The following is a 21,718-nucleotide window of genomic DNA, read 5'->3' as shown; positions in this document are numbered from 1 at the left end:
ATATTGATAGTTTTTGTTTTTCCATTATCAGAGAGTAGGACCAGGGTCAACCCTAGGACACTGGCAAAATGCCAGCGATGGGAGGCCTTCTCCAGCTGAAACCAGCTGCCATGGGTAGCAGAGTTGTGACTTACAACAGTGAGTGACTGCTCAGTTCATCAACTCTGGAAACAATGAGGAGTCTGCTAGTAGCGAACACTGTACTAGGTTAACCCCAAATCAGCTAATTGCTGACAGATAGCTGCCTCACCCTAGAGTTGGGAAGGAGAAATAGCAAGGAATCTGTTGAAAAATCCATGCGCCTGGCAGTTAATCAAAATGTTTCACTTATTTCTGTAAGATTCTTGACCAATTGAGGGGAGCTGTCTTCCAATAAAGGAGTGCCGGCACCCTCACTTTTTTGTAAAGATTTTCCTGGAGTATTATACCATCCAGATGAAGAGGTGGCAAGCCACTCCGGAAACTTATGTTTGTATGTTTATTTTTTGGAGCAGTTAGTTATTATATAGGTCATTTCATTCTTATTATGATAGTGTACTAAGGGATGAGTATCAAGTAACATCCACTGTCAGGGTCCTAAAAGATAAAGCCTCCTTGCTTGTGCAGGGAGCGACATGACTACGGAAAAGGAAATCTCTGAGCAGGCAGTATTTTGATATTTTTATTATTTGTTGGAGTTGTTCAAAAGGCCCGTGGCTAGAAAGTTTCGAATCTCTCCTCCCCTTTTCGGTTTATAGATCCAGGCTTAAGGAGTATCATTTAAAAACATGGAAGGTCAATTTGTGTTCTTACTGTGCTAACTTAGATGGAGATCCTGCAAACTTTCTCCATCAAAGTGCATTTTCTGTTGGGTTTGTCACATCCCAAAGTAGACTCAATGCAGTCTTAAATGTGTAACAAAAGAATATTTATTTCCTATTTCCAAATTAAGTACGGCAAGTTAAAACAGATTTCCTCTTATCTTCATCCTAGCAACACGAGCACAAAGGAATGCTTTGCACTTAAGAAAAGTTCTGTACCTCTGACGAGGGGTATTCATTTGACAGGTTTTTTACTGCCTCACCTACTGCTGAACTTAAACAAATGTGGATCCCCTTCATTACCGACTTAAATTCTTTGTCTGCATGAAACTCTGGGTCCCAGTTCCAATGCAGAGATCCAGAGACTGGAAAAGGAATGTAGAATCCCTTGACCACAGCTCTGAGATGTGGAACATGAGACAGTATCTTGTTGTGCAAGTTCCTCTGATTATGGACATAGAGATTATTGCTGCTGCTCAGAAGAATCCAAGAAAGTGTGGTATGGAAAGTTAGAAGCACAGAAGCATTTGCAGCACTTAAGTCCATTATTGTTTCTATTGTCAAGAGCTGAGGATCCTCTGAAAATATGCGTGGATGGTTGACCACATCGGGTTAAGGTTCTTCTCACAAATTGTGATTTTGAGGCTGACATGAACATAAATAAAATTACATAGTAAAATACCCATAGACATAGCTTATACATCCAGAACAAAGAGGCAGTGAGGAAACAAAAATCACAAAAACCTGAGACCAGAAAGAAGAGTCATCATCTAATCATCTATGTTCTGTTTAAGGGATTCTCCAAGTGCTTTCGATCAGAAGTTTCCTATCACGGAAGCTCCAGAAATTCTCTGCGGTATGTTGTCTGGGAAGGAACACATCCATTATTTGGCCACATTGACAGCAGGGCTCCATCAAGGTATCATAACACACAATTACTTCATGCCCTTCCAGAGACTAATGCCGTCTGGAGTCAGATTCATTAGGAAAGTCTACCAGCACATGTCCTGATTAATCCTCCAGAGAGTGGTGCTCCACTGGGATTTGTTACCTTCACTTATCAGGAAATAAATTTCTCCAGACATTAAGGGCAACATTACGAGTCTGACGGTCTACTGACTGCCAGTTTTGCGGGGGCAGTCGGACCGCCACCAATGCAGCGGTCTGAGCGCCACATTATGATCGCAGCAGTTGCGCCTCTGTCGGACTGCCAGCACTGCTAGATTTCGACCTCACGACAGCCTGGCAGTGCTGGCGGTCCTAATCTGCCAGGGCAGCACTGCAAGCAGCATTGCCCTGGGGATTATGACCCTCTTCTCCATCAGAGATTTCACGGCGGTAACACTGCTGTGAAAAGGCTGACAGAGACGGGGTGCAGTGGTCCCAGGGAGGCTCCTGCACTGCCCACGCACTTGGCATGAGCCCCCTGGCCAGCCCAGCCCTGTTTGCAGACAGTGAACATTTCAACAGGTGCCAGTGCACCCTTCGCACTGCAGCATTGCCGCCGGCTCTATTACAAGCCAGAGACAATGCTGTAGGCCGTTTCCTGCTGGTGGCAACCTACCCATGGTAACTTTGGCGGACGGGCTTTTCCGTCCGCCAAAGTCATAATCAGGCCGTAGTCTCTGAAGAGCCAGTCAGTGATGCAAAGCTAGCAACACTTGGCAAACTATAATTTGAAGGGGTTACGTTGAGGGCTTTTATTATTGCTACCTAATCCTAAAAAAATCACACACAAACAATTGGATTACTTTTCTCTAAAACTGACCACTGCTGTTTTGCACCAAGCAGATTGTCTGTATATTTCTTTCATCACATCTTGTGTTGTTCTAATGCCAGTTGCCCCATTAAACCCCTCAAGTAGTGTAGCTATTTTTTGTATTTCACTTTACATCAACGTCCTTTTTTCACCACAGAATTTTAAATACTTAATTGATTTGCATTTTCGTCCATAAATGCACCTTCTTTGCACCCTACACTGAAACACGAAGTTCGTTGGTTTGGTGATTTAATGTAAACCTTTTTTTTTACATGGTTGTGATATATGTAGCTTTGGTGTGCAGCTCCTTTTAAGAGAGATTTCATACTTCCAAGTCCTTCATTATTTGACAGGAGAAAACGTTATTACAGGGGGATGAAATGAACTGTGGTCAGTGCCACGAGGAAGGGACAGAAACCTGTGAGTACACTCCATGGCTAACCACGCAAGCCCTTCCCACCTCATGGCAGGTTCTAGCCGGAGAACAGGAAGTGCATATAAGGGCGATTAAAGCACTTCAACGAGTGCCATGAGAAAGGAAAACGAGAAATACAGGCACTTCCAGGCCTCTGAGCTGTCCCCTCAAATTGTCTCCACCTCCGCCCTTGATGTCACAGTGCACCCCACAGGAGTTCCTTCACGTGGTCCTACGCGAAGCTAATGTATTCTTACCACAGCGGCACACCACCCCACAGTGACATGGCCACTTACTCTGCTCGTCTTTTAATATTCCATCACAGCTCCTCCGAGAGAATAGTCATCTCTGTGTGCTTGAAACCTGCCTGGTCAGGCTCCCATTCCCTGCCTTTTGCTGCACTGTACATAGGTTCAGTCGAGGGTGCACAGCTCTGGTGACGATCATCTGCAAACATATCACATTTTATGTTGCTAAACGTAAGCGCGGACGGCCTAATTAACAAAGCCTTTATCCTGAGTAGTTGTGTTTTGCTTACTTTTGTCTTGGGTACAAATTGCGCCTGATGTTTTCTCCTGGATTCACAGACCATTTTCCATAATTAGTTTTCTCTTATTACAAACTTTGGTGTGACTTTTCTCCTTGTTCAGAACGCTTTCTGTGGATGAGTAAGGATGTCGTGTTCATGGAAACTCACAAGTAAGCCGTAAGTAGGGCTTGAATAAGCTATAGCTACTCACGAACATGGATAGGTGAACTCGTAGAAGCTTTGTGAATAAGTCACTGGTCTTACGAAGATTCTTAGTCTGAATTTTTGCAGAGAATGAAGACTCTGGTCTAAGCCCGATTGTTTTCTGAATCCAAGATGTAATTTACAAAATACTGAACAATGTTACATCTGTGGAATGTATGAATTTATTTCTAACTTATACAAAGATGGAACATTCGTGTGCTTGTTTTCGCGATATACAAAATGCTAGAAACATTTATTTTGCAAGCACATACACTTGCATATATGTACTCCATATCATCAGACTTTTTGAAACATATGTTAGCTGTTTGATGCATTGCGTGATTTATTAAACTAAAAAAGTTAACTTTGGAATATAAACACTTTTTTTAACCCTAAAGAACAATGCTGGCTTATGGTAAAACTTTGATGGGGATGTGTGATGTTCGTCTGATCAGTGAAGTTACACACGAAATTCAGGAGCAGCCACCACAAACCAGAAAGATTGGCTTGTAAGATATTTCTGAGCACGGAAAGCATTCGGCGCTTTGATGGTGAGGGACCGCGCTGTCTAACATTCTGTGGTTTGCAACTCAAAGCAACCAAACTGCAGAGAGCAGGCGGCTGACTGTACTGCGGTCGGGAAGCCTGACTGGAGAACATCTACATGACTGCTGCTTGCAGGACCAGACTGCTCTATCGGGCAGTGATCTGACAGTTCAGTCTGTGGCCCGTTTTTTAGCTGTTTGTGGGCCTTTATGGTCTGGTGGGCCAGGTTTTACTGTTGATTTCCCAGATGTTACGCAAAAATTGCTAGCAGCCAGCACACATTCATGCAGCCTCCAATACCTTGCAAAATACCTTTACACAATGTCTTTACACATATAAAACTGACCCGATTTGCAGATGTGGGCCATTTTGTTTTAGCTATCTGGTGCACAGATTGGGGCCACTTTCCTTTTGGTGCTTGCACCTATTTTCTGTCACATTCTGACGTTGGTGCTTGGCCAATTATGCTCTTGTCTAGATTTTTATTTCGTATGTGCTTCTGTTGTCTGAAGATTTTTATTCAGTTTAACAACGATGGATAGATATTATGTTGCAGTACTGCGTTAGTGAGTCTCCCCAAATAAAGGTAAGTTAAGCAGAGCGTTTGGGATTCTTGGTTATTGAGTGTCCGGAGTCATGTATGGGTAGTAAGGCTCTGGAGCAGTCAAAGTGGGCGAAGTCTGAGGGGGGTGATCTGCCCATACTTTTTTTGAGTCAAGGTAAACAGTTCCTCTCCTTTTTGTGTAAAGATAACTTTTACTGAGCGGTTAGTTCTGATACTTTAAATGCTTTAACTGAAAGGTTAGTGTAAGGAGTCCCTTGTGCTGTGAAACTGAGGAAGGGGAAGACATCTAACTTCTTGCCAAGGTGCTATGTTCCCCGAAAGAAATGTCAATGTGTGCAACTGATCAATCTGCAAATGTAAAGGGTGCTTGGACTCTGGTATTTGCTTTAATTGAAAGAATCATTTGAAGCTTCCTGATGACACAGGTTTACTATTTTGAGTGGTATTACAAGGAAATAATCAGCTGAGCTGTGAAGCATGTACCTTAAAGGACAGTTATAAAATAAATTGCACTATTTACAGATTGGGTATTACTATAATCTATATTTTGGAAGCTCTTTTTTGAAATCTTAAACCATCTATCGCATTTTGTAGCAGCCTATCTTATGCTGTGTGTAATGCAAGTTTAAAATAATGTCTTGCGTATTAATTGTGCTTTCTGACACAGACTGGGACCGCATAGCACTAATCATGCATAAGTCATTATTTTCCACTACACCAACCAGGATTCAGTTCTGTTGCGCTCTGGTTACACACCCAAGTCTCTGCAGTCCATTAACTAATTAAATATTAAAGATTTTATAGTGTACAGTAGTGCATGTCCCACTGTTAAACTAACTTGCATTTAAGCTGTGCTTTATTACATACACAGTTGCCTGACGTTTGGACTAAAAAAAGTTATAGAACATTTTGTTTTTTTAGCCACACCTTAGACTCTACGCTCACTGAACCCACTGCGCGCAGCATCATAATTCCCATACATTTTTTAATGCACTTCAGCCACTGCTCAGGAGAAACATGAAGAAACACGAGGAATCTCCTGTCAAAGAGAAATCTGGAGCAAAACACTTCCAGGATTTATAATGACCTTGGAAAGGAAGAGATATCTAGGTAACATGAGTGCAAAGGTCAGGCTGGTGACTCGTTGATGCTGCAGTGAGAAGTAATGAGAAAAGCTGATGGGACTGCTATGCTGTTTTTGGTGTCAGCTCAGCAATAGGATTTAAATGGTGGTGACTTCTTTTAAATACAAATAAACACAGAGCTGAAGTGTGATATCATTCAGATCTTTTGTAAATGGTACCAGATCCATTGACAGATGCAGGAGTGTTATTTAGGGTCCTGCATTTCCTGAGTTTTAACCCAGTGTTTAATCTGTAAAATAATAACTGCAGCAGGCAAAGATTTTCTATGCCCCCCCACTCCCTTAACTAGGAAGGGTGAATGCCATGACTGTCGAATATCAACTAAGCCTAGTCTTGACTCTTCCTTATTCCTCTAGCTTCCACACTCTGCCTCTTTGTCTGCCTCTTGAAGGTAATTGTTTACTTCTGGTATTAGCTCAAACTTTATGATTTTGCAAAAATTAAATATAAAATATATTTTCAGCCAGACCTTGTGATCCATTGGTCTGTTGTGTTATTCACATTTTTCGTCTGCCCACTACAGTGTACCATATGGGGCAGTGGGTGAGCTTGCTTCACTCATTGGCTAACTTCACTGAGGGACAGCTTTCTTCCCTTTCACAGCGTGCACATTCACAAAGTAAGTAGCTTCCTTAAGTGACAGGGACTACTATGATGATGTGTAATTTTCTTAGAACAAACAAATGATTTTACTTTGAGATTTTTTTTAATTGATGAGGGTCCAGCAGCTTCTGCAACAATACATTTTTTTTCAAAAACATGACAAAACAGTACAAGCACTAACAAAGCCTAAAGGATGGTGGTCAATACCAGACCTTTTGGTTTTGCCAATGATTGTGTTCTCCCTTTGTCAGTGTTGTCCTATTTTTCCCTTCTTCCTTCTTTTTCCCTTTTGTGCCTTTCATTGTCTTGCTCGATTCAAAGTCTAACACAGAAAGACCCATTCCCCAAAAATGTGTGCCAGAGTCTCCCACTAGCATCTACTGGCACAAATTAATGACTGCCTCCACCACTCAGGAGGGTGGACACGCTCAGCCACATGCCTTCCTAAACGTGTGAGTGGTCAAGCCTAAATGACATTTCTGGGGCTAGTCCTCAGATTATGCAGTTAGATGTACGTTTCTCTGTGGCACCGATGCAGATGATAACAACCTGATTTGTTGGCTGCTGTCTGCCCTCTGATAAGGTCTGGGGGAATGTGGGGGATTTCACAGGGTGCCCACAAAGAGGATGCATGTCCTGCGTGTACTGTGCACTCTCTGAGGAGAGAGCCTCCCGCTGCTGGAATTCTCACCGCTTGACTATCACGTTTTCCATGACATGACCAGCTGGGATTCCAAGGTTGGCTCGGGTGGCGGTGAGCATTAACTTGCATTAGGAGTGTAACAAGAGAATGCAGCAGACTTTGGAAGCAGGAGCAGGTGGAAATGCTTTTTTAAAGGTTGCCTTTGAGCTGGAAGACCGGGTTTTTTGACGTTGCTATTCTGGTTTTGTTACCTGGGGTACCTCCATGACTTTCCCTACCCTTAAAACAAGGCGAAAATAAGAATGTTGAATGGCCGATGTACCTGTTGGTACAGAGAGGAATGTGACCGAAAACGTGTGCAAATAGTCTTCGAAATACATAACGTTTAAAGAAAATCAAAATGTGTTTTTAATGTTCTAAAGGCTGCCCAAGTCATTTAAGGGTGATCCTAAGCATTAGAAAGTGCAATAATACTCCACAATATGACTGATTTTAAGATGTGCATGGAAATTCATATAGTGCTCCAAACATTGATACGATTCTTTTAATTTAATAACTGTGTAAGATAGTATTTTTGTGAAATCCCTCAAAATAAACGACAGCTTAATGCCGAACAACAGAAGTCTGCTAATCCCCGCAATAATGTTAAACAAAAGGAAGATGGAAAGATCGGTAGTTTTGGTTAGTTGCTTTGAAGTTAAATAGTTACAGCAGAAAGCGACGTCTTACTTTTTTAAGAAGTGTAGGTCCGCGTTTCATTTAAAGATAGCAATTCATATTGTGCCCATCCTATATATCATCACATTGAATGATGGGGATGTTCAATCTCTCATGTTGAGAAGTTAACCTACCCCCACACGTTGGTGTTAGCCCAGTTTATCCTGTAATGCAATCTAGATGACAGATGAAAAGATATCCCATTTACTGCAATAAAGGTTTATGGACACAAGGCCTCACCATACAGTAGCCCTTTGGATTAACATTCATTATCAATTCTTTAAATCCAAAGCCCTTAACTTGTAGTAACTTGCAAAACCCATAATTTAGATGAAATTTGCTGCTGATTTGATTTATACATGTAGCAATCATTTTTATACCATAGCAGTTATTGTAGATTTAATGGCTTCGTAGACACACACATTTAAATTCACCACAGTTATAATCAATGGAAAAATGCAAGCTAGACAAATGCTGTGTATGTGGCCAACTTCTGCATTTCAAGAACTTTAAGGGACTGTACACTGGTTACATGATAACTCAATCCTAATCCTCACAAGTGCAGCTAAGAGTGATTCTGGCATGTTTAGTTTGGCTTTGGTCTTGGAAAACAAATGGCTGTAAAAACTTGAATGATATTTTAATGCGATTTTGGCTGGTGAACTAGCTTCAACCTCAGATGCATTATAAATATCACTGCTCTCCTTAAGAGAAAATGAACATGTAAGGATTATGTGCCTATCTGGGTACTTTATAGCAGCCTTGTTTAGAGCATTGGTCTTCACTGACTAGAAGTTGCACTACCTGGAAAAAGACATGGGGGATATCAGGTAAATAGCTATAAGTTTGCAGTATTGGATCCTGATTAAGTATTCCATACCAAGAAAACTAATTGCTGCCAGCTGTATTTTGAATTTGTTCATGGCAAAAGCTGCCAGGGGTATTTTAATCTGTCATAAGAATATTAGTTTGTGGTAGAGCCTTGGCCCATATTACATTATATAATGTATTGTTCGTCATAGCCACTGATTGATCCTAGCCCCATATTGCACTATTCCACTGTACTTTTCATCTTAGCAAGTGTTATATCAATGAATTATATTTTGCACAACACATTCAAATATCACTGGCTGCTTTTGTCACTGACAAATTCAAATACCGCTTGAAGAAATAACCTTTATATGATACTGCCAATACAAAACAACACATTTGATTACCATCCAGACAAACGTGTTTTTTTGCTAAGGCCTGGCTTCTTTAATGTATTTTTCCTTAAAACAGCAGCAGAGGTGTGACACAGCTTTACAACAATATTCCCGCCAAACAAAGCCCAGAATTGTGCATGGTTGCTTTAATAAATGTTTTTGTCTCTGATTTCGCTCTAGGTGACATTTACGAAGAGGAAATTTGGGTTAATGAAGAAAGCTTATGAGTTGAGTGTGCTATGTGACTGCGAGATAGCGTTGATCATCTTCAACAGCACGAACAAGCTGTTCCAGTATGCCAGCACGGACATGGACAAAGTGCTGCTGAAATACACGGAGTACAACGAGCCACACGAGAGTCGAACGAATTCAGATATTGTAGAGGTAAGGAGACGCACGCTCTAAATCTTCGCTTTCTGATGATGGATAATTCTGGAAGCCCCATGTCTCCTATGGTGGCTGCTGCCTCAAAAGCCATCACCTCCTCAACATGCATGTAGGAAGCATAAAACCTTGCATGAATCAGCCTTTTGTCTCAGCGTGTGGCCAGTGCTTTAAATGGGCTGGTACTCTCTGATACTTAGTTCCGGCACTTCTCAGTTTTCTCCCCTAGAGTACCAGAAAGTCACGTTGCGTCAAGAAAGTACTGCTACTCCTAGAGGCAAGCTAAGGTTGGGCTCTGAGTTAAATGTACCTGCAGCCTTAAGTGCTGCTGACTGCAAGGATTTTAAAGGGAGCGTGTCTGTGAGGTGCTCTGACAGTCAACAGCGTATTCCAGCAATTGATTGCTACCACAGCCTTGACAGCGCAGCAGGAATAAGGAGATGTGGCCTGGCCACTTGAGCTCCCAACATTGGAACTGTTGCGCTGTCAGTTAGAGTGTAAGGCTGCAGTGCCGTAATACACTCAGCTTTGACTGTCACAGCGTCTAACGCCCTTCAGCCAAGCTTGGTTCATGTGTACAGTGGCAATTGATATTTTTTTTGCAGTTCTATATAGAGCACACTTGGCACAAGGGCATTGAAGCTCTTTGAACAAGAAATGCAATTTCTACCAGAAAGTATACTTTTTTGGGGGGTTTTAATGGCACGGAGAGCTGATATCCCAGTGTCCGCTCAACTTCCTGTGATTCTGGGAAAATCAATTAATCTACCCATGCTATAGAAGCAAAAAAGTATGCTTTTATTTAAAACTTCTGCTTTTCAAGTAAAAAGCTTTAATGCCCTCTGGCCAGGTTCGCACCATATAAAGCTGCAAAAAATTCTAATTAGACAATGCACATATGAGCCGAACTTGGCCGAAGGACACTGGGGCACTTTGTATTGAGTAAGAAAATGCGATATTGTTAAATGCCTGCCTCAAAGCCACGCCCAGAGACGCCCCTACCAGACTCTCAAGTCCCATCCCAATTAATTTGGCACTTCTCTTTTTCTATTTAAAGCACTAAGTGTGACGTCATTCTGTAGCTATGATGGCACCCTCAAATTAGCTTCTCATGAATTCTGTTCAGAATCTTTGAAAGTAAGAAGTAAACAATGCTGCCTGTAAGTCAACTGGAAAGTGTTTTCTCCAAGACTGAGCACCTATAGTTCTTTTTGAAATGCTGCATAATGAGCGCAATATATAATTATTTAGATTTATGGAACTCGTAGAAGGTTGCAGAATGCATCTTAATAGCTATAAGCATTTGCTCTCTAATAAAACTGTTGCGGTATGGCAGGACATTATAACAGAAGCTCTCTTGAGATTTCAGTCCTGCTGCAGGCTGCACTACAAGGAACCGACAAGCCTCTGGGCGCTTTGTTCAGCCGGTCACATGCTTTTGTAAGCAATCACTGGTGTTTTGTACATCAAAACAAATATGTTTCTTTTTGAGTGAGAAATAAATGTGAGTGAATAAATTCGCAGTCTCTTTATATTGCACAATAAATGAGACATACAAGCTCGAACACAGAAACAAATGTAACAACTGGGCCCTGTGAGGCACTCCAACTGGAAATAACTGGGGTGGAAAGTTGGTGGGGCACAGAAGGATGGTGATGCACTGGATAGTGAAATAAGAAATCTCGTTAGTGCTGATCGGTACATTCCCTGTCAGGAGACCATCACCAGGCGTTGAGGGTAGTTGAACCTACTGATGGCAGCTCACAGGTTTTAAGGGGAAAAAAAGGAGGACATATTGATTTGGTGTGTTTGGCGATGATTCTGTTGGAGACGTGAGAGAGGGACGTCTTACCTGAGCAGAGTTAGCGTAATCTTGACAACAGAATTAGAGAGTGAATAAATTGAACACTAGTCACTGAATATTTTGGGAAAGAAGGACAAAAGTGAAATAGGTTAGTGATTGGTGAGGGTGCTTGAATTTGGAAGACAACAGTTAAGGATGAACAACTGCTACCACATTAGGATACCTGCCTGAGATCTACAACTTATTAAAGAGTTGGCTGAGATGGGTGAGTGTGCTGTCTTTAGAGCAGAGGCATTCCTCATGTGGCGTGGAAGGATCAGGGACCACATTGTGAATAAGGCGATCAGTAGATTGGGATAACTTCCTCTCGGGATGTCTGGGTCATAGTGGTTGAATCAAGTATGCAGGACGGGGTGGAACCAATTAAAAGGACAGAAGATGAGGATGAGGTATTGCCGATAGTAGTGCAGATTAGTGTGAACTTTGAACTTTTATTGTGTATCAGTGCCCATTCGAGAAGATGGAGGGACTATACAGTACAGCAGCAAAGGTTGAGGGAGATGGGAAGGTCGAAAGGGCACAAGGGTTTTTTGCTAGACCTTGGACCCAGGCGCAGGAATTAAGCAATTGCCTGTTGTCAGAATATTTTTAAAAAAATATTCTTCAGAGGAGCCACAACTACTGTATATGTCAAATAAACGTTGCTCGTTTTCCATGTCCAACATATAGGAGTGTCTGAGAACACTAATAGCATTGTCTACTGAAAAAGATCAATTAAACGAGTTTGTCAGCACATAGGATAATTGTGTTATTTGGCTCATTTAATTCCTAAGTAGTGTATCTTTTGAAAGAAAATGACAAACGCAGTGCTGAAGCAAAGTAGAAATATTACACAGTAGAGGGTACTGTCAACAAATAGAATCAAATTTAACACGTCCATAAAGATGTCGAAACTAATCTTCAATTAGACACGATTATGGCTGTTTTACAGGGGAGAACATGTTCCTCCAATGTTAGGTTAGCACGCAGTAGATTTGTAGTAGCAAAATAAAGCGAGAATATGTGTCTTTTTACTGTTTTAAAGGTATTTGCTTCTGGTCAATGGATTGGCATATTACAGGCAAGGTGTGCGTATGTGTATATATGTACATGTATATAATATGTGTATAATATACATATATATATATACATATATATACTCGTAAAAAAGCGCAAGTAAGTCAGCCCCTGACGCGGCAGGCTGTAACAGGTTCGCGAACCCTAAATATTCCACTACAAATCACTTTTCAAAAGAAGAGAAAGTTACAGCCACTCATGTCACTGAAAGTAAATTTAATGTGGCAGAATAAACAAAACAGCTAACACAAAAACACTCTAGCGCGTTTCAGGAGGCAAAGCTCCCTTGTTCACAGAGATAATTACAGCCCCCATTTCCCTCTCTATTTTACACACTACCCAGAGCAATAACATAAAAAACGGACTCTATTTCCTTTACAAAATAATCGCTGCCATCTTTAAATGTACCATAGGTATCTTTCACGTAACCACTAATAAACATAAAAGTCAACCTTATTCAATGAATTCTTCTAATAGTTATAGTCCACTTAGATATTTTTATATGTTTTTATATCTAATATCACTTCCCGTATACTTATAACAGTTGACAATATATAATTTTCTTCAAACAATACTTCTTATTATAAATATATAAATTCCGAGAAATCCCACCTGAATAGTCATACCTCTTATAATTGATGGACATTCTCAAGGCCATACCATTCATAAAGTCCTTGAATTAAATTGATATAATAGCTCTTTTGCTTTTATATATTCAATATAAACTCCTGTTGAGAGATAGAAATGAGGAAACATCAATATTATCAAATCAAAACAATCAAAATTCATACAGTAAAATAACTAGTACTAAATCTGAATAGTCATGTCAGAAAAAAGCGAATACTAGCGTCACGACTAGTTAGTGCAGATGTACAGATAATTCTTCGTCCCTATTCAACCCTATAGGGTCCATGGTATTGCATTTGATAATCAGCCTGGATTCCAGTTTCCTCAAATCCAAAGTCCTATTACCACCTCTTACTCCCATATGGATCCTATCAAGAACCATGAACTGTAGTTTGTTTACATTTTTATCATGATATTTCTTAAAATGTCTAGCCACAGGATATGACTTGTCTTCGTTCTTAATGGCTCTCATGTGCTCTAGGACCCGTTTTTTTCCATATGTATCGTACTTCCAATGTAGAATTTGTGACATGGACATTTTAATGCATAAATGCAATTGAGAAGTGATTTGTAGTGGAATATATATATATATATACATATATATATATATATATGTATATACAGTTGTGCTAATATCAGCAACATGTTTCATTCAACACTTTATGGGAAAAGAACAAGGCCTTCCAGTAGCTGGTGCTATGAATGCTCACACTAGGGTAGCTGTCACTCAAACCCATTTTGGATACAGTGAGTGGTTATTCTCTACTATACCGCTACAGAAATAGTCTTGACAACCAGAGGATTTACATCACCATGTGCTATTCCATGGTAGTATCTCTTTAACTTGGGCTGTCATAGTAAACTATGAGTTTGTAAATTACTTATACTATATTTAGAACTAAAGTCCGATGTGGACAATATGCTTAAAAACGTGTTTAAAAAGATGACCCGGAAGAATGGTCCCCGCCATTATGTTGGCTGTGGCTGCATACATTAAACATAAAGTGGGCCTCTATAATGCGAGCCTCTTGCTGATTTCTCTACTAAACAATTGTTAAAGCAATCCCATTAACTCCCTTATTGAATTCATGGAGAGGGAGGAAGGTGGAACTCGCACTTGTTACAACAAATTACATTGAGCGAGTGATAACCTACGGGAAACTTTCAATGGACATTCTAGCAGATTCAGTCACTTCACTAATGCATGAATATGCAAAAATCTTCTAACGAAAACAGCTAAGTTAGTTCGTGATATAGACTTGAGTTTTAATTTGCTGATTACAATGACGAAATAATTAGCACAATGAAGACGACGTGAAGAGAAGAATCGTGATTGAAATTGTATGTTGAGACATCAAAAAACAATATAAACTTTTCTAAACCTGATCCTGCAAATGTTACCCAGTCTTACATGTTTATATATCAGAGATGACTGTGAACACGTCAGCCACTGCACAAAGGAAAGCAAGAGGCAGAGATTTATGCTGCCAATGTCACCATTGTTAAGACATACAAAATGTTATTTTTTTTGCCAAAGTATAAATATCTTCTGAAAGAATAATTGGCAGCCAATAAATCGTGTTCCTGTTTGTATTGTGACACCTTCTTGTTCCAAGATGATGATGGGAATTAATGGGTTGGAGAGGAAATGTTCTAAATATGTCTACAACGTACTGCTAAAGAGTATATCCGAGGGAACCCCGGGTGGCGGCCTTCGTCCTAGGATCGCTTCCTGTTATATCCTACCCAGTGGGCGAACGTCCCCATACTTTCTACAATCTTGAGATAGTTAACCAAAAAATAACAATACCTAGGTCAGAAGTAGAGGTGAATGAGGACATTGCATTCTATATTTTAGGAATAATACGGGGAGTTTAATCTCCTATGCAATGCCGATGACATATCTCTATTGGTTTTCAATGACATCTTTTTCTTGGCATTTATGACTCCCTTTGTGCAGGTCTTATTAGAGAGTTGATGCATTCTCTTTAAGTGGAAATAGGACTTGTTTCATTTAAGTAGAGTGAAAGAAGGGATTAAGCATGAGCGTTCCCAGGTATATCAGTGAAGTGGAGCCATTTTCATCACTGAACAAAATAAGGTAAACATGTCACTTTAGACCATACAAGCTGCCTCCAATTCTAACTTTTCACCTAAAAACCATTGTTATCAGGTGTGTCCGTTCAATAGAAGCAATCCAAGTCTATAAGCAGGGCCATTGGAATTATGCAGCCCAGGCCAAATTATGCCACAGAGTTGACAAAATTATGCAGCTTCATAAGGTACATTTAGTGACTGACTTACTTAATTCTTCAGTCATTGGTACATAGGTAAACACTGTCTGGGCATAGGTTTCACCTCATTAGTACCAGCTTAACATCTAAGTACACCAATTAGCAACATAAAGGAGATCAGTCATCATTTGCAAAGGGCCTTCCACTGCGTGACAACATGTGTTGCTGCGTTGTTGGTAACATTTGATCCATTAGAGCTAGAAACTATATTTTTTGTGGCACATCATGCAGCAGATGAGATATTTGGCAAATGCGGCAAATAATATAGTTTGTGATACGGTTTTTATAAAATGTCAATCAGAGATGTCAAATAAGTTGGAGGGGGCACAGGAAGTTGGTTTGCAGATGAAAGAATTAAAATACCAAAACAAATATCTTGCAACATGCTAGAATACCATGTATGCTCAGACATCTTTGATTGCAGTGTCCCTAAACTAGGAAGTGATATTCCTCACTGCAGGGAGAATTATCTCAGGAATGGGAGGGAAACAGTTGTAAAATATGTGGGTGTTTCAAAAGCGCACTTTACAGAAGCAAAAGAGTTGCTGCATAATTGTCATGTTTTTGCCTGAAAAGTGGTACCTCTAGTTCCAACAGCGCAAAACCTGAGAGTGGCTGCTCGTGGACGTGGCTGGAATAGTTTCACCATTCAAGCTTCTTTCTCGGTGCTGTGTACATGCTGAATACCTACGCTAAATTTAGCATTTGAGATATTTTACTTGAGTTGAAAATCAAAAGCAACTACTGGATTGAAGCGGTTTCCTGCTTCGAAAGCTGACTTTCTGAAATCTAAACAGTAGGAATACTTTGCAGACTGTAATCTCCACAGGCAAAGCTAGCTCGAGAGGGTCTAACAGTTCAGACATGTAGCTATCCATAAATGCATGCTAAGGGTTCTCAAAGAAACTTCTTGGCAACTGCAAGTTTGTTGATTTTGTCTCCTGTAGTCCTGCTGCAACCATAGGAAAATGCACAGTCTGAACCACGAATTCTGTTTTAAAATGAACGCTATTAGTTCCAATAAAATGGTATTTGACGGGAAATGCAAGCAGGAAAATATTTTGATGCAATGGGCTTTGTATGTTATTTTGCTACCGCCTCTTGTTTTCGTGCTCACTGCCCCAGACTTGGCACGAAACACGTTGGTACCTTTAGGGCCCACTGCAGGGAAGAACATGGGCAAGCACCTTAAGTTGACTAGCATAGAAAAGGACCCGATTTAAAGCATTCCTGATAAATGTGATAAACTTTAGAAGTGATAATGCTCAGCTGGAGCACAATGAAAATTACTAGACTATAGAATGATGACTTTTTAGCAGAAGCAAAATTAACTCTAACCTGGAAGAACTAACATGACTGGTCCTTTTAAAACATAATTACTGGATCCACTTGCCCCGTTTAATTGTTGGCAGTACCCTGCGGACTCATGCAAACCACCCAGGTCCTCTTGGCACCCATACTGCTTGATGCTGCAGGCCTTACTATGAACCAGAGGAAATTCGACCACATTCCCCACTCCCGCTCCTGCTAATAGTCTTACTTTGACTTTTCCACTAGCTCACACCAAATTCAATGAGTTCACACAACTAAATAATCCTTCACTGGAAAAATTCACGCATCTGCAGGCCGCCGCACAAGTCACACCGTATCCACATTAAAGATTAAAGCTACAGATAAAGAAGACCAAAAAAGAAAGAAGAGGTAAACACACCTTCTTTGTCCTTATCCAAGAGAGTGAAATGAGCAAATCCTTTATCTTAGTAATGATCTTTTCCCATAATGCTCCAAGAAAGGCTGAAGATGCACCTCTTGTCCCCATTCCTGCCATTAGCCGAATTACGTACGTCTGGCACTCTGCTGATGGCAAGCATCCTATCCTGATTTGAGGTTTGAGAAACTGGGTAATACTTTTCTCTGAAATTGTCAGTAAATTCCAAAACAATTTGGCAAAATTATGCTATTCGAGCAATATGTGATTTGCCAGTATCTTATATAATTTTTTTGCACATGCCTCGCATAGAAGGCACATGAGATACTGAGAGGACACTAGTATGAGTTCAAAAGATCTCTTGAAAAGACATGTTCTGTGCAAACCAGTCTCCCATTGCTATTTCGGTAAACTTTTCAATGCAAGATTCACAATATGCAAAATCATGTAATTTTGAGAAATTTCTGAAATGCAAAATTGGGGAATTTTGCATATTTCACCAGAGTAATTAAACATTTTTCCAGGTTCTCCAAAGCCTGGCCCCCTCCCCAAAATTGGCTTTGTGTTTTTTACTCTTGAAACTATGTAATCATCCTCACATGCATCTATGAAATGCACCCTGCTGCCCCAAGACCCACTATATATAGAACATCGCCCATGTAGTAAATGGAATGATGAATATTTTTCATGATCCAGTATGACCAGTCTAAAGTAACAAAATATTCAGGAAAAAAGAACAAATCAGAGCCACGCCTATCTGCTAAAAGAACACCCAGCGCTGTGCCTTTGAACAGGGATTCGTGTATAGATCGTATACTCCCAGCAATGGATTTGGAAGCAGTAAATGTGAGATGGCTGTAATCTGGATCATCCCTGTGCCATGAAAAACGTGTACGTTTTCCTGCTTGGGAATGCATTCTTTTTTGTGTCTAGTCTACACCCCAGATTGAGGAAACCTAGACCTAACAAAGCGTTCTTCTTGTTTACTTAGTGTTCAGTGTGCAATTTTCATTTATTTTTTAGCAAATACCGCTTCTACTAGCAGGATGTCCATTCGGCTTGATAAAAAATGTGTGATTTATAATCGTAGCACACTAGTATAGTGACTTTACGTGTGGTGGTTGTGAAGCCAGTCATCAACTTGGAACATGTCAGGCTGCGCTTGCAATATCCCTTTGATTTGGATAATGTAAATTGCTTTACCATATATTATGTGGCGTGGGTAATTATTATCCATTGTGCTGATTGCGCTGCACATCAGCCTATATCATGCTGGGACTAAATCAGAACGCATGCATTGTATTTTTGGTTCTATAGTTCTAATGAGCATAATTATACTTGCCAGTTTGCTCATACTACAACCAGGCCCCATTGAAAGCATCAAAGAATCTATAGGCAGATTCTACCCTTGGCGAAACAATAGGGATAGATTATAATTACCATTTAAATCATATCACTCAAAATGCCCCTATTATGCTCCACGGAAGCGTTTCTGCATTGTGGATAATCCAAGTATATTTACAAGTTTCAAAAAGATAACTCCTTGGCAAATATCCCCAACCCAGGAGATGGAATACATTTTACAGGGAGCAAAAAAGAGTGGAAGAAAATGTGAAAAGGTAGATTTTGCTCAGTCCAGCTATTCTCTTAAATGCATATTTTATCAGAAATCACTATTTTTCCTACATTTTTATTCAATTAGGAGTGTGACGTTGAATAGAAATTTATTTTTACTTGTGATACAAAAAAATACAGTAAGAAAAAACCTTTCAGGTTAGCATCATTAGATCTTAAAAGCGAGGTGATTTTTATTAAGCAAGCCTTCATGAGAAATGCTGAGGCTGGTGGCTTGGTGGTTAAGACCATGGAGCCAGTGGCAATGAGAGCTCAGTTCAACTTCTCGCCCAGTTCGTCAAACAAGTCTTTGTTTCGAGTGAATCGGAGGGTATGTACATCACAGACTGGCCATGCAGATGTACTCAAAGGAGCTGGCAGGAGCATCAGTGCCTGCTCCCAGCCATGACACCACTCATCCAGCTGGGCCCTGCTCGCTGGGCAGGCTTTTAGAGAAAACGCCAGATATCTGTGAAGAAAGGCATTCTTTGGCGCCAAATATTTTATTCATTGCTGATCATACTTCACGGGTTAAACAAAATAAATTGACAATTTCTATACCTATTAACGTAATGATCGTTGCACCTCTACACAATTAGAATTGCAAATTGTCTTTCACAAATACTCAAATCAAGAATTTACAAACACATTAGTGCGAGACATTAATTCTTATCTAAATTTGTGGACATTTACTCATGATTCACTTTGCGTAAAAGGGTGGGCGTGTTTCTGTTGAGCTATGCTTCATTTATACAGTGAGGGATATGCTGGTATTGTGCACTTTCACTCTCAGGTTGCATCTGCAGCAACTCGGGCTGGTGTGAATGATAGTCCACAGCACATAGGGTGACCCCTGTTTTTGGGCACCTATGATGTCTCCAATTGGATAGGTAACTATTGCACATTCTGGGGATACCTTGTTTCGATCATGTTTTGATCCAGTTTGGCCAATGCATTTTGTACAGAGAGATCTGCTGTCACAGCAAACATCTGTTCTTGCACTTCTAAAAACCAGACAGATTTTTCAATGTACAGAAGCCCTGGGCATGCACTGCTGGTGTGTGTTCACAAAAGCACATTCTGTTAGGATCCCGAGGCCTCCAGACGGCCCACACTCCCCCGCCAGGAATGCACGAGGCGACAAGCTTTACTCGTTGGGAGAAGTATCTTTTATTTTCAAAAATACATCATTTAAAATAACTCATAACTTCAACAAGCCAAACATCAAATAGCAAATATAGCAAAGGTTAGTCAATAAAGAAAACATTTTTATTTACATGTTACTGAGAAATTACTTGTGACCATAACCAATCTGACAGGATCCCTTCCTGTCCTGAACCACCATTTTGGACCACACAGGTGACCCATGTCTCACCTGTATCCGTAGGAGGGACGGTTACCCTGACTACCCGGTACCTTGTCCTCCAGTTTAGGGTTCCGCCCCCCCTCCAAACACCAATCAGCCCTGGGGTGTAATGGGGGGAGCCAAGAGCTGGAGCCCCATGTGCAGCAGTGCATCAGTCCAGCTCATATGCATAAACCTCCTTTCTGAACTTGAGATGTGCGTGCTTTGTGAGGTTCGCAATTGTATGCATTATGCAGGGAGAAAATCGCAGTGAGTTGAATGTTCACCACTGAAACATGCATGATGCGCTGGTCACTTCCAAGACCCACTCAGTCTTCCACTATTTCTGAGAAGGGAAAAGGGTGTACAGTTACATTGAGTAATACCCGTTACAGTTAGCAGCACCTGTTATGTACAGCACTTAGAAGCATAAAAAATGAAACATTAAGCACTATACAAGAAGCAAGATGTTATTAGTGAATTATTGGACATTCTTTGCAACGTGGCTGCCCTCAGTGCTTTCTTCAATGGCTGCCTATTTTCACTGTTACCTCAGCAAGACACGTTTTAAGGAAAAGCAAAGTGGACAATTGCCCAGACCCCCATCTTCGAAGTTGCCCACTGGGAAAGTGAACATTTCGCTAGGTACCTTCTGCATATTTTTGATTTTAATCTTTAATGTATGTTTTAATTTTTTTTAGTTTTCTTAGGCAACATAGGGAATGAATTAGAAAAAGTGAGTAATAAAATTCAAAATTGTTCTAAACAGAGGGCCACAAAATATTTCTCTCAGACCAGGGGCCGACCTCCCGTGCCCAGTTGTGGCTGTGCTGAGGGGGCCCCTTCGAGCTTAGGCCCCTTGCAATGGGCCCCCCCCCTGCAATGCGGAGGTTTGCGGGGGCTAATGTTACACCACAGAAGCACCTCTTCTGGTTGGCTTTCTTTGCGTAAGCAAGCGCTACAGCTTCTTTGAGTCAGGTCATTGTGAAGATGCAACCATTTTCTCCCCAATATCATGCACTGTCTTGAGCTGTAGTACTAAACACCATTGGAACTGCAGAGTTGAACTAGATACTTTTTAAGTATTGCCTTAGTGCATGGATGACAGTCCAATTGTCCGTGACAAATGTATGAACACTAAAGTAGGCAATTGGCATTTTTTTTATCACCGACTTGAACTGTTTTGTCACCTACTAAATGGAATGGTAATATGTTTTTGGCATGAGGAATTCCTTTCTTTGCTGTTCCTGACACCCACCGTGTTTTTTTCTGCTCTCCCACTTCTGTTTGGATATTTCACTACAGTGCTGGGTAATTACAAACGTTCTGTGGCATAGGTCATCTCATTTGTCACTGTTTTTGGATATAGTTAGAGTGCATCGCGTACGTTTCAAGTATGAGCAGTATGATCTGGTTCATTTATCATTAGACAATATAGAACTTAATCCTGTAAAAAGAAGAATTACTGTGACTATCTAATTAATTTTTCTTCGTGCTTTCTGGGTTAACAGTCCATTTATGTTTCGTCCTCTTAGCAGCATGCAAGTCTAGGTCTTCCTCAAGGAATTTGGTGGTAATACAAAAGTTATGTCTGTGTTTGTCCTTGTGCTATAGATATTTTAGAAATAGTCAGTCAAGTGGAGGTCTATCTGGAGTCTTATGTGATCTGCTTGCTGTGCTGCATCCCGGTGTTAG

General features: G+C 40.6%; 1 protein-coding gene across 24 annotated transcripts in view; it reads left to right on the top strand.

The window, feature by feature from the left end:
• The window catches only part of MEF2C (myocyte enhancer factor 2C), a 426,321-nt gene that overhangs the window by 288,652 nt on the left and 115,951 nt on the right, over positions 1–21,718 (top strand). For all 24 annotated transcript variants that reach the window (XM_069224979.1, XM_069225137.1, XM_069225092.1 and 21 more), the window contains one exon: positions 9,312–9,515. In XM_069224979.1, coding sequence (XP_069081080.1) covers positions 9,312–9,515 — 204 coding nt within the window. The remainder of the gene's footprint in view (positions 1–9,311; positions 9,516–21,718) is intronic.

This window comes from Pleurodeles waltl, chromosome 1_1 (genome assembly GCF_031143425.1).
Source record: "Pleurodeles waltl isolate 20211129_DDA chromosome 1_1, aPleWal1.hap1.20221129, whole genome shotgun sequence".
Taxonomy (NCBI): Eukaryota; Metazoa; Chordata; class Amphibia; order Caudata; family Salamandridae; genus Pleurodeles; species Pleurodeles waltl.
This window is presented reverse-complemented; position numbering and strand designations above follow the sequence as displayed.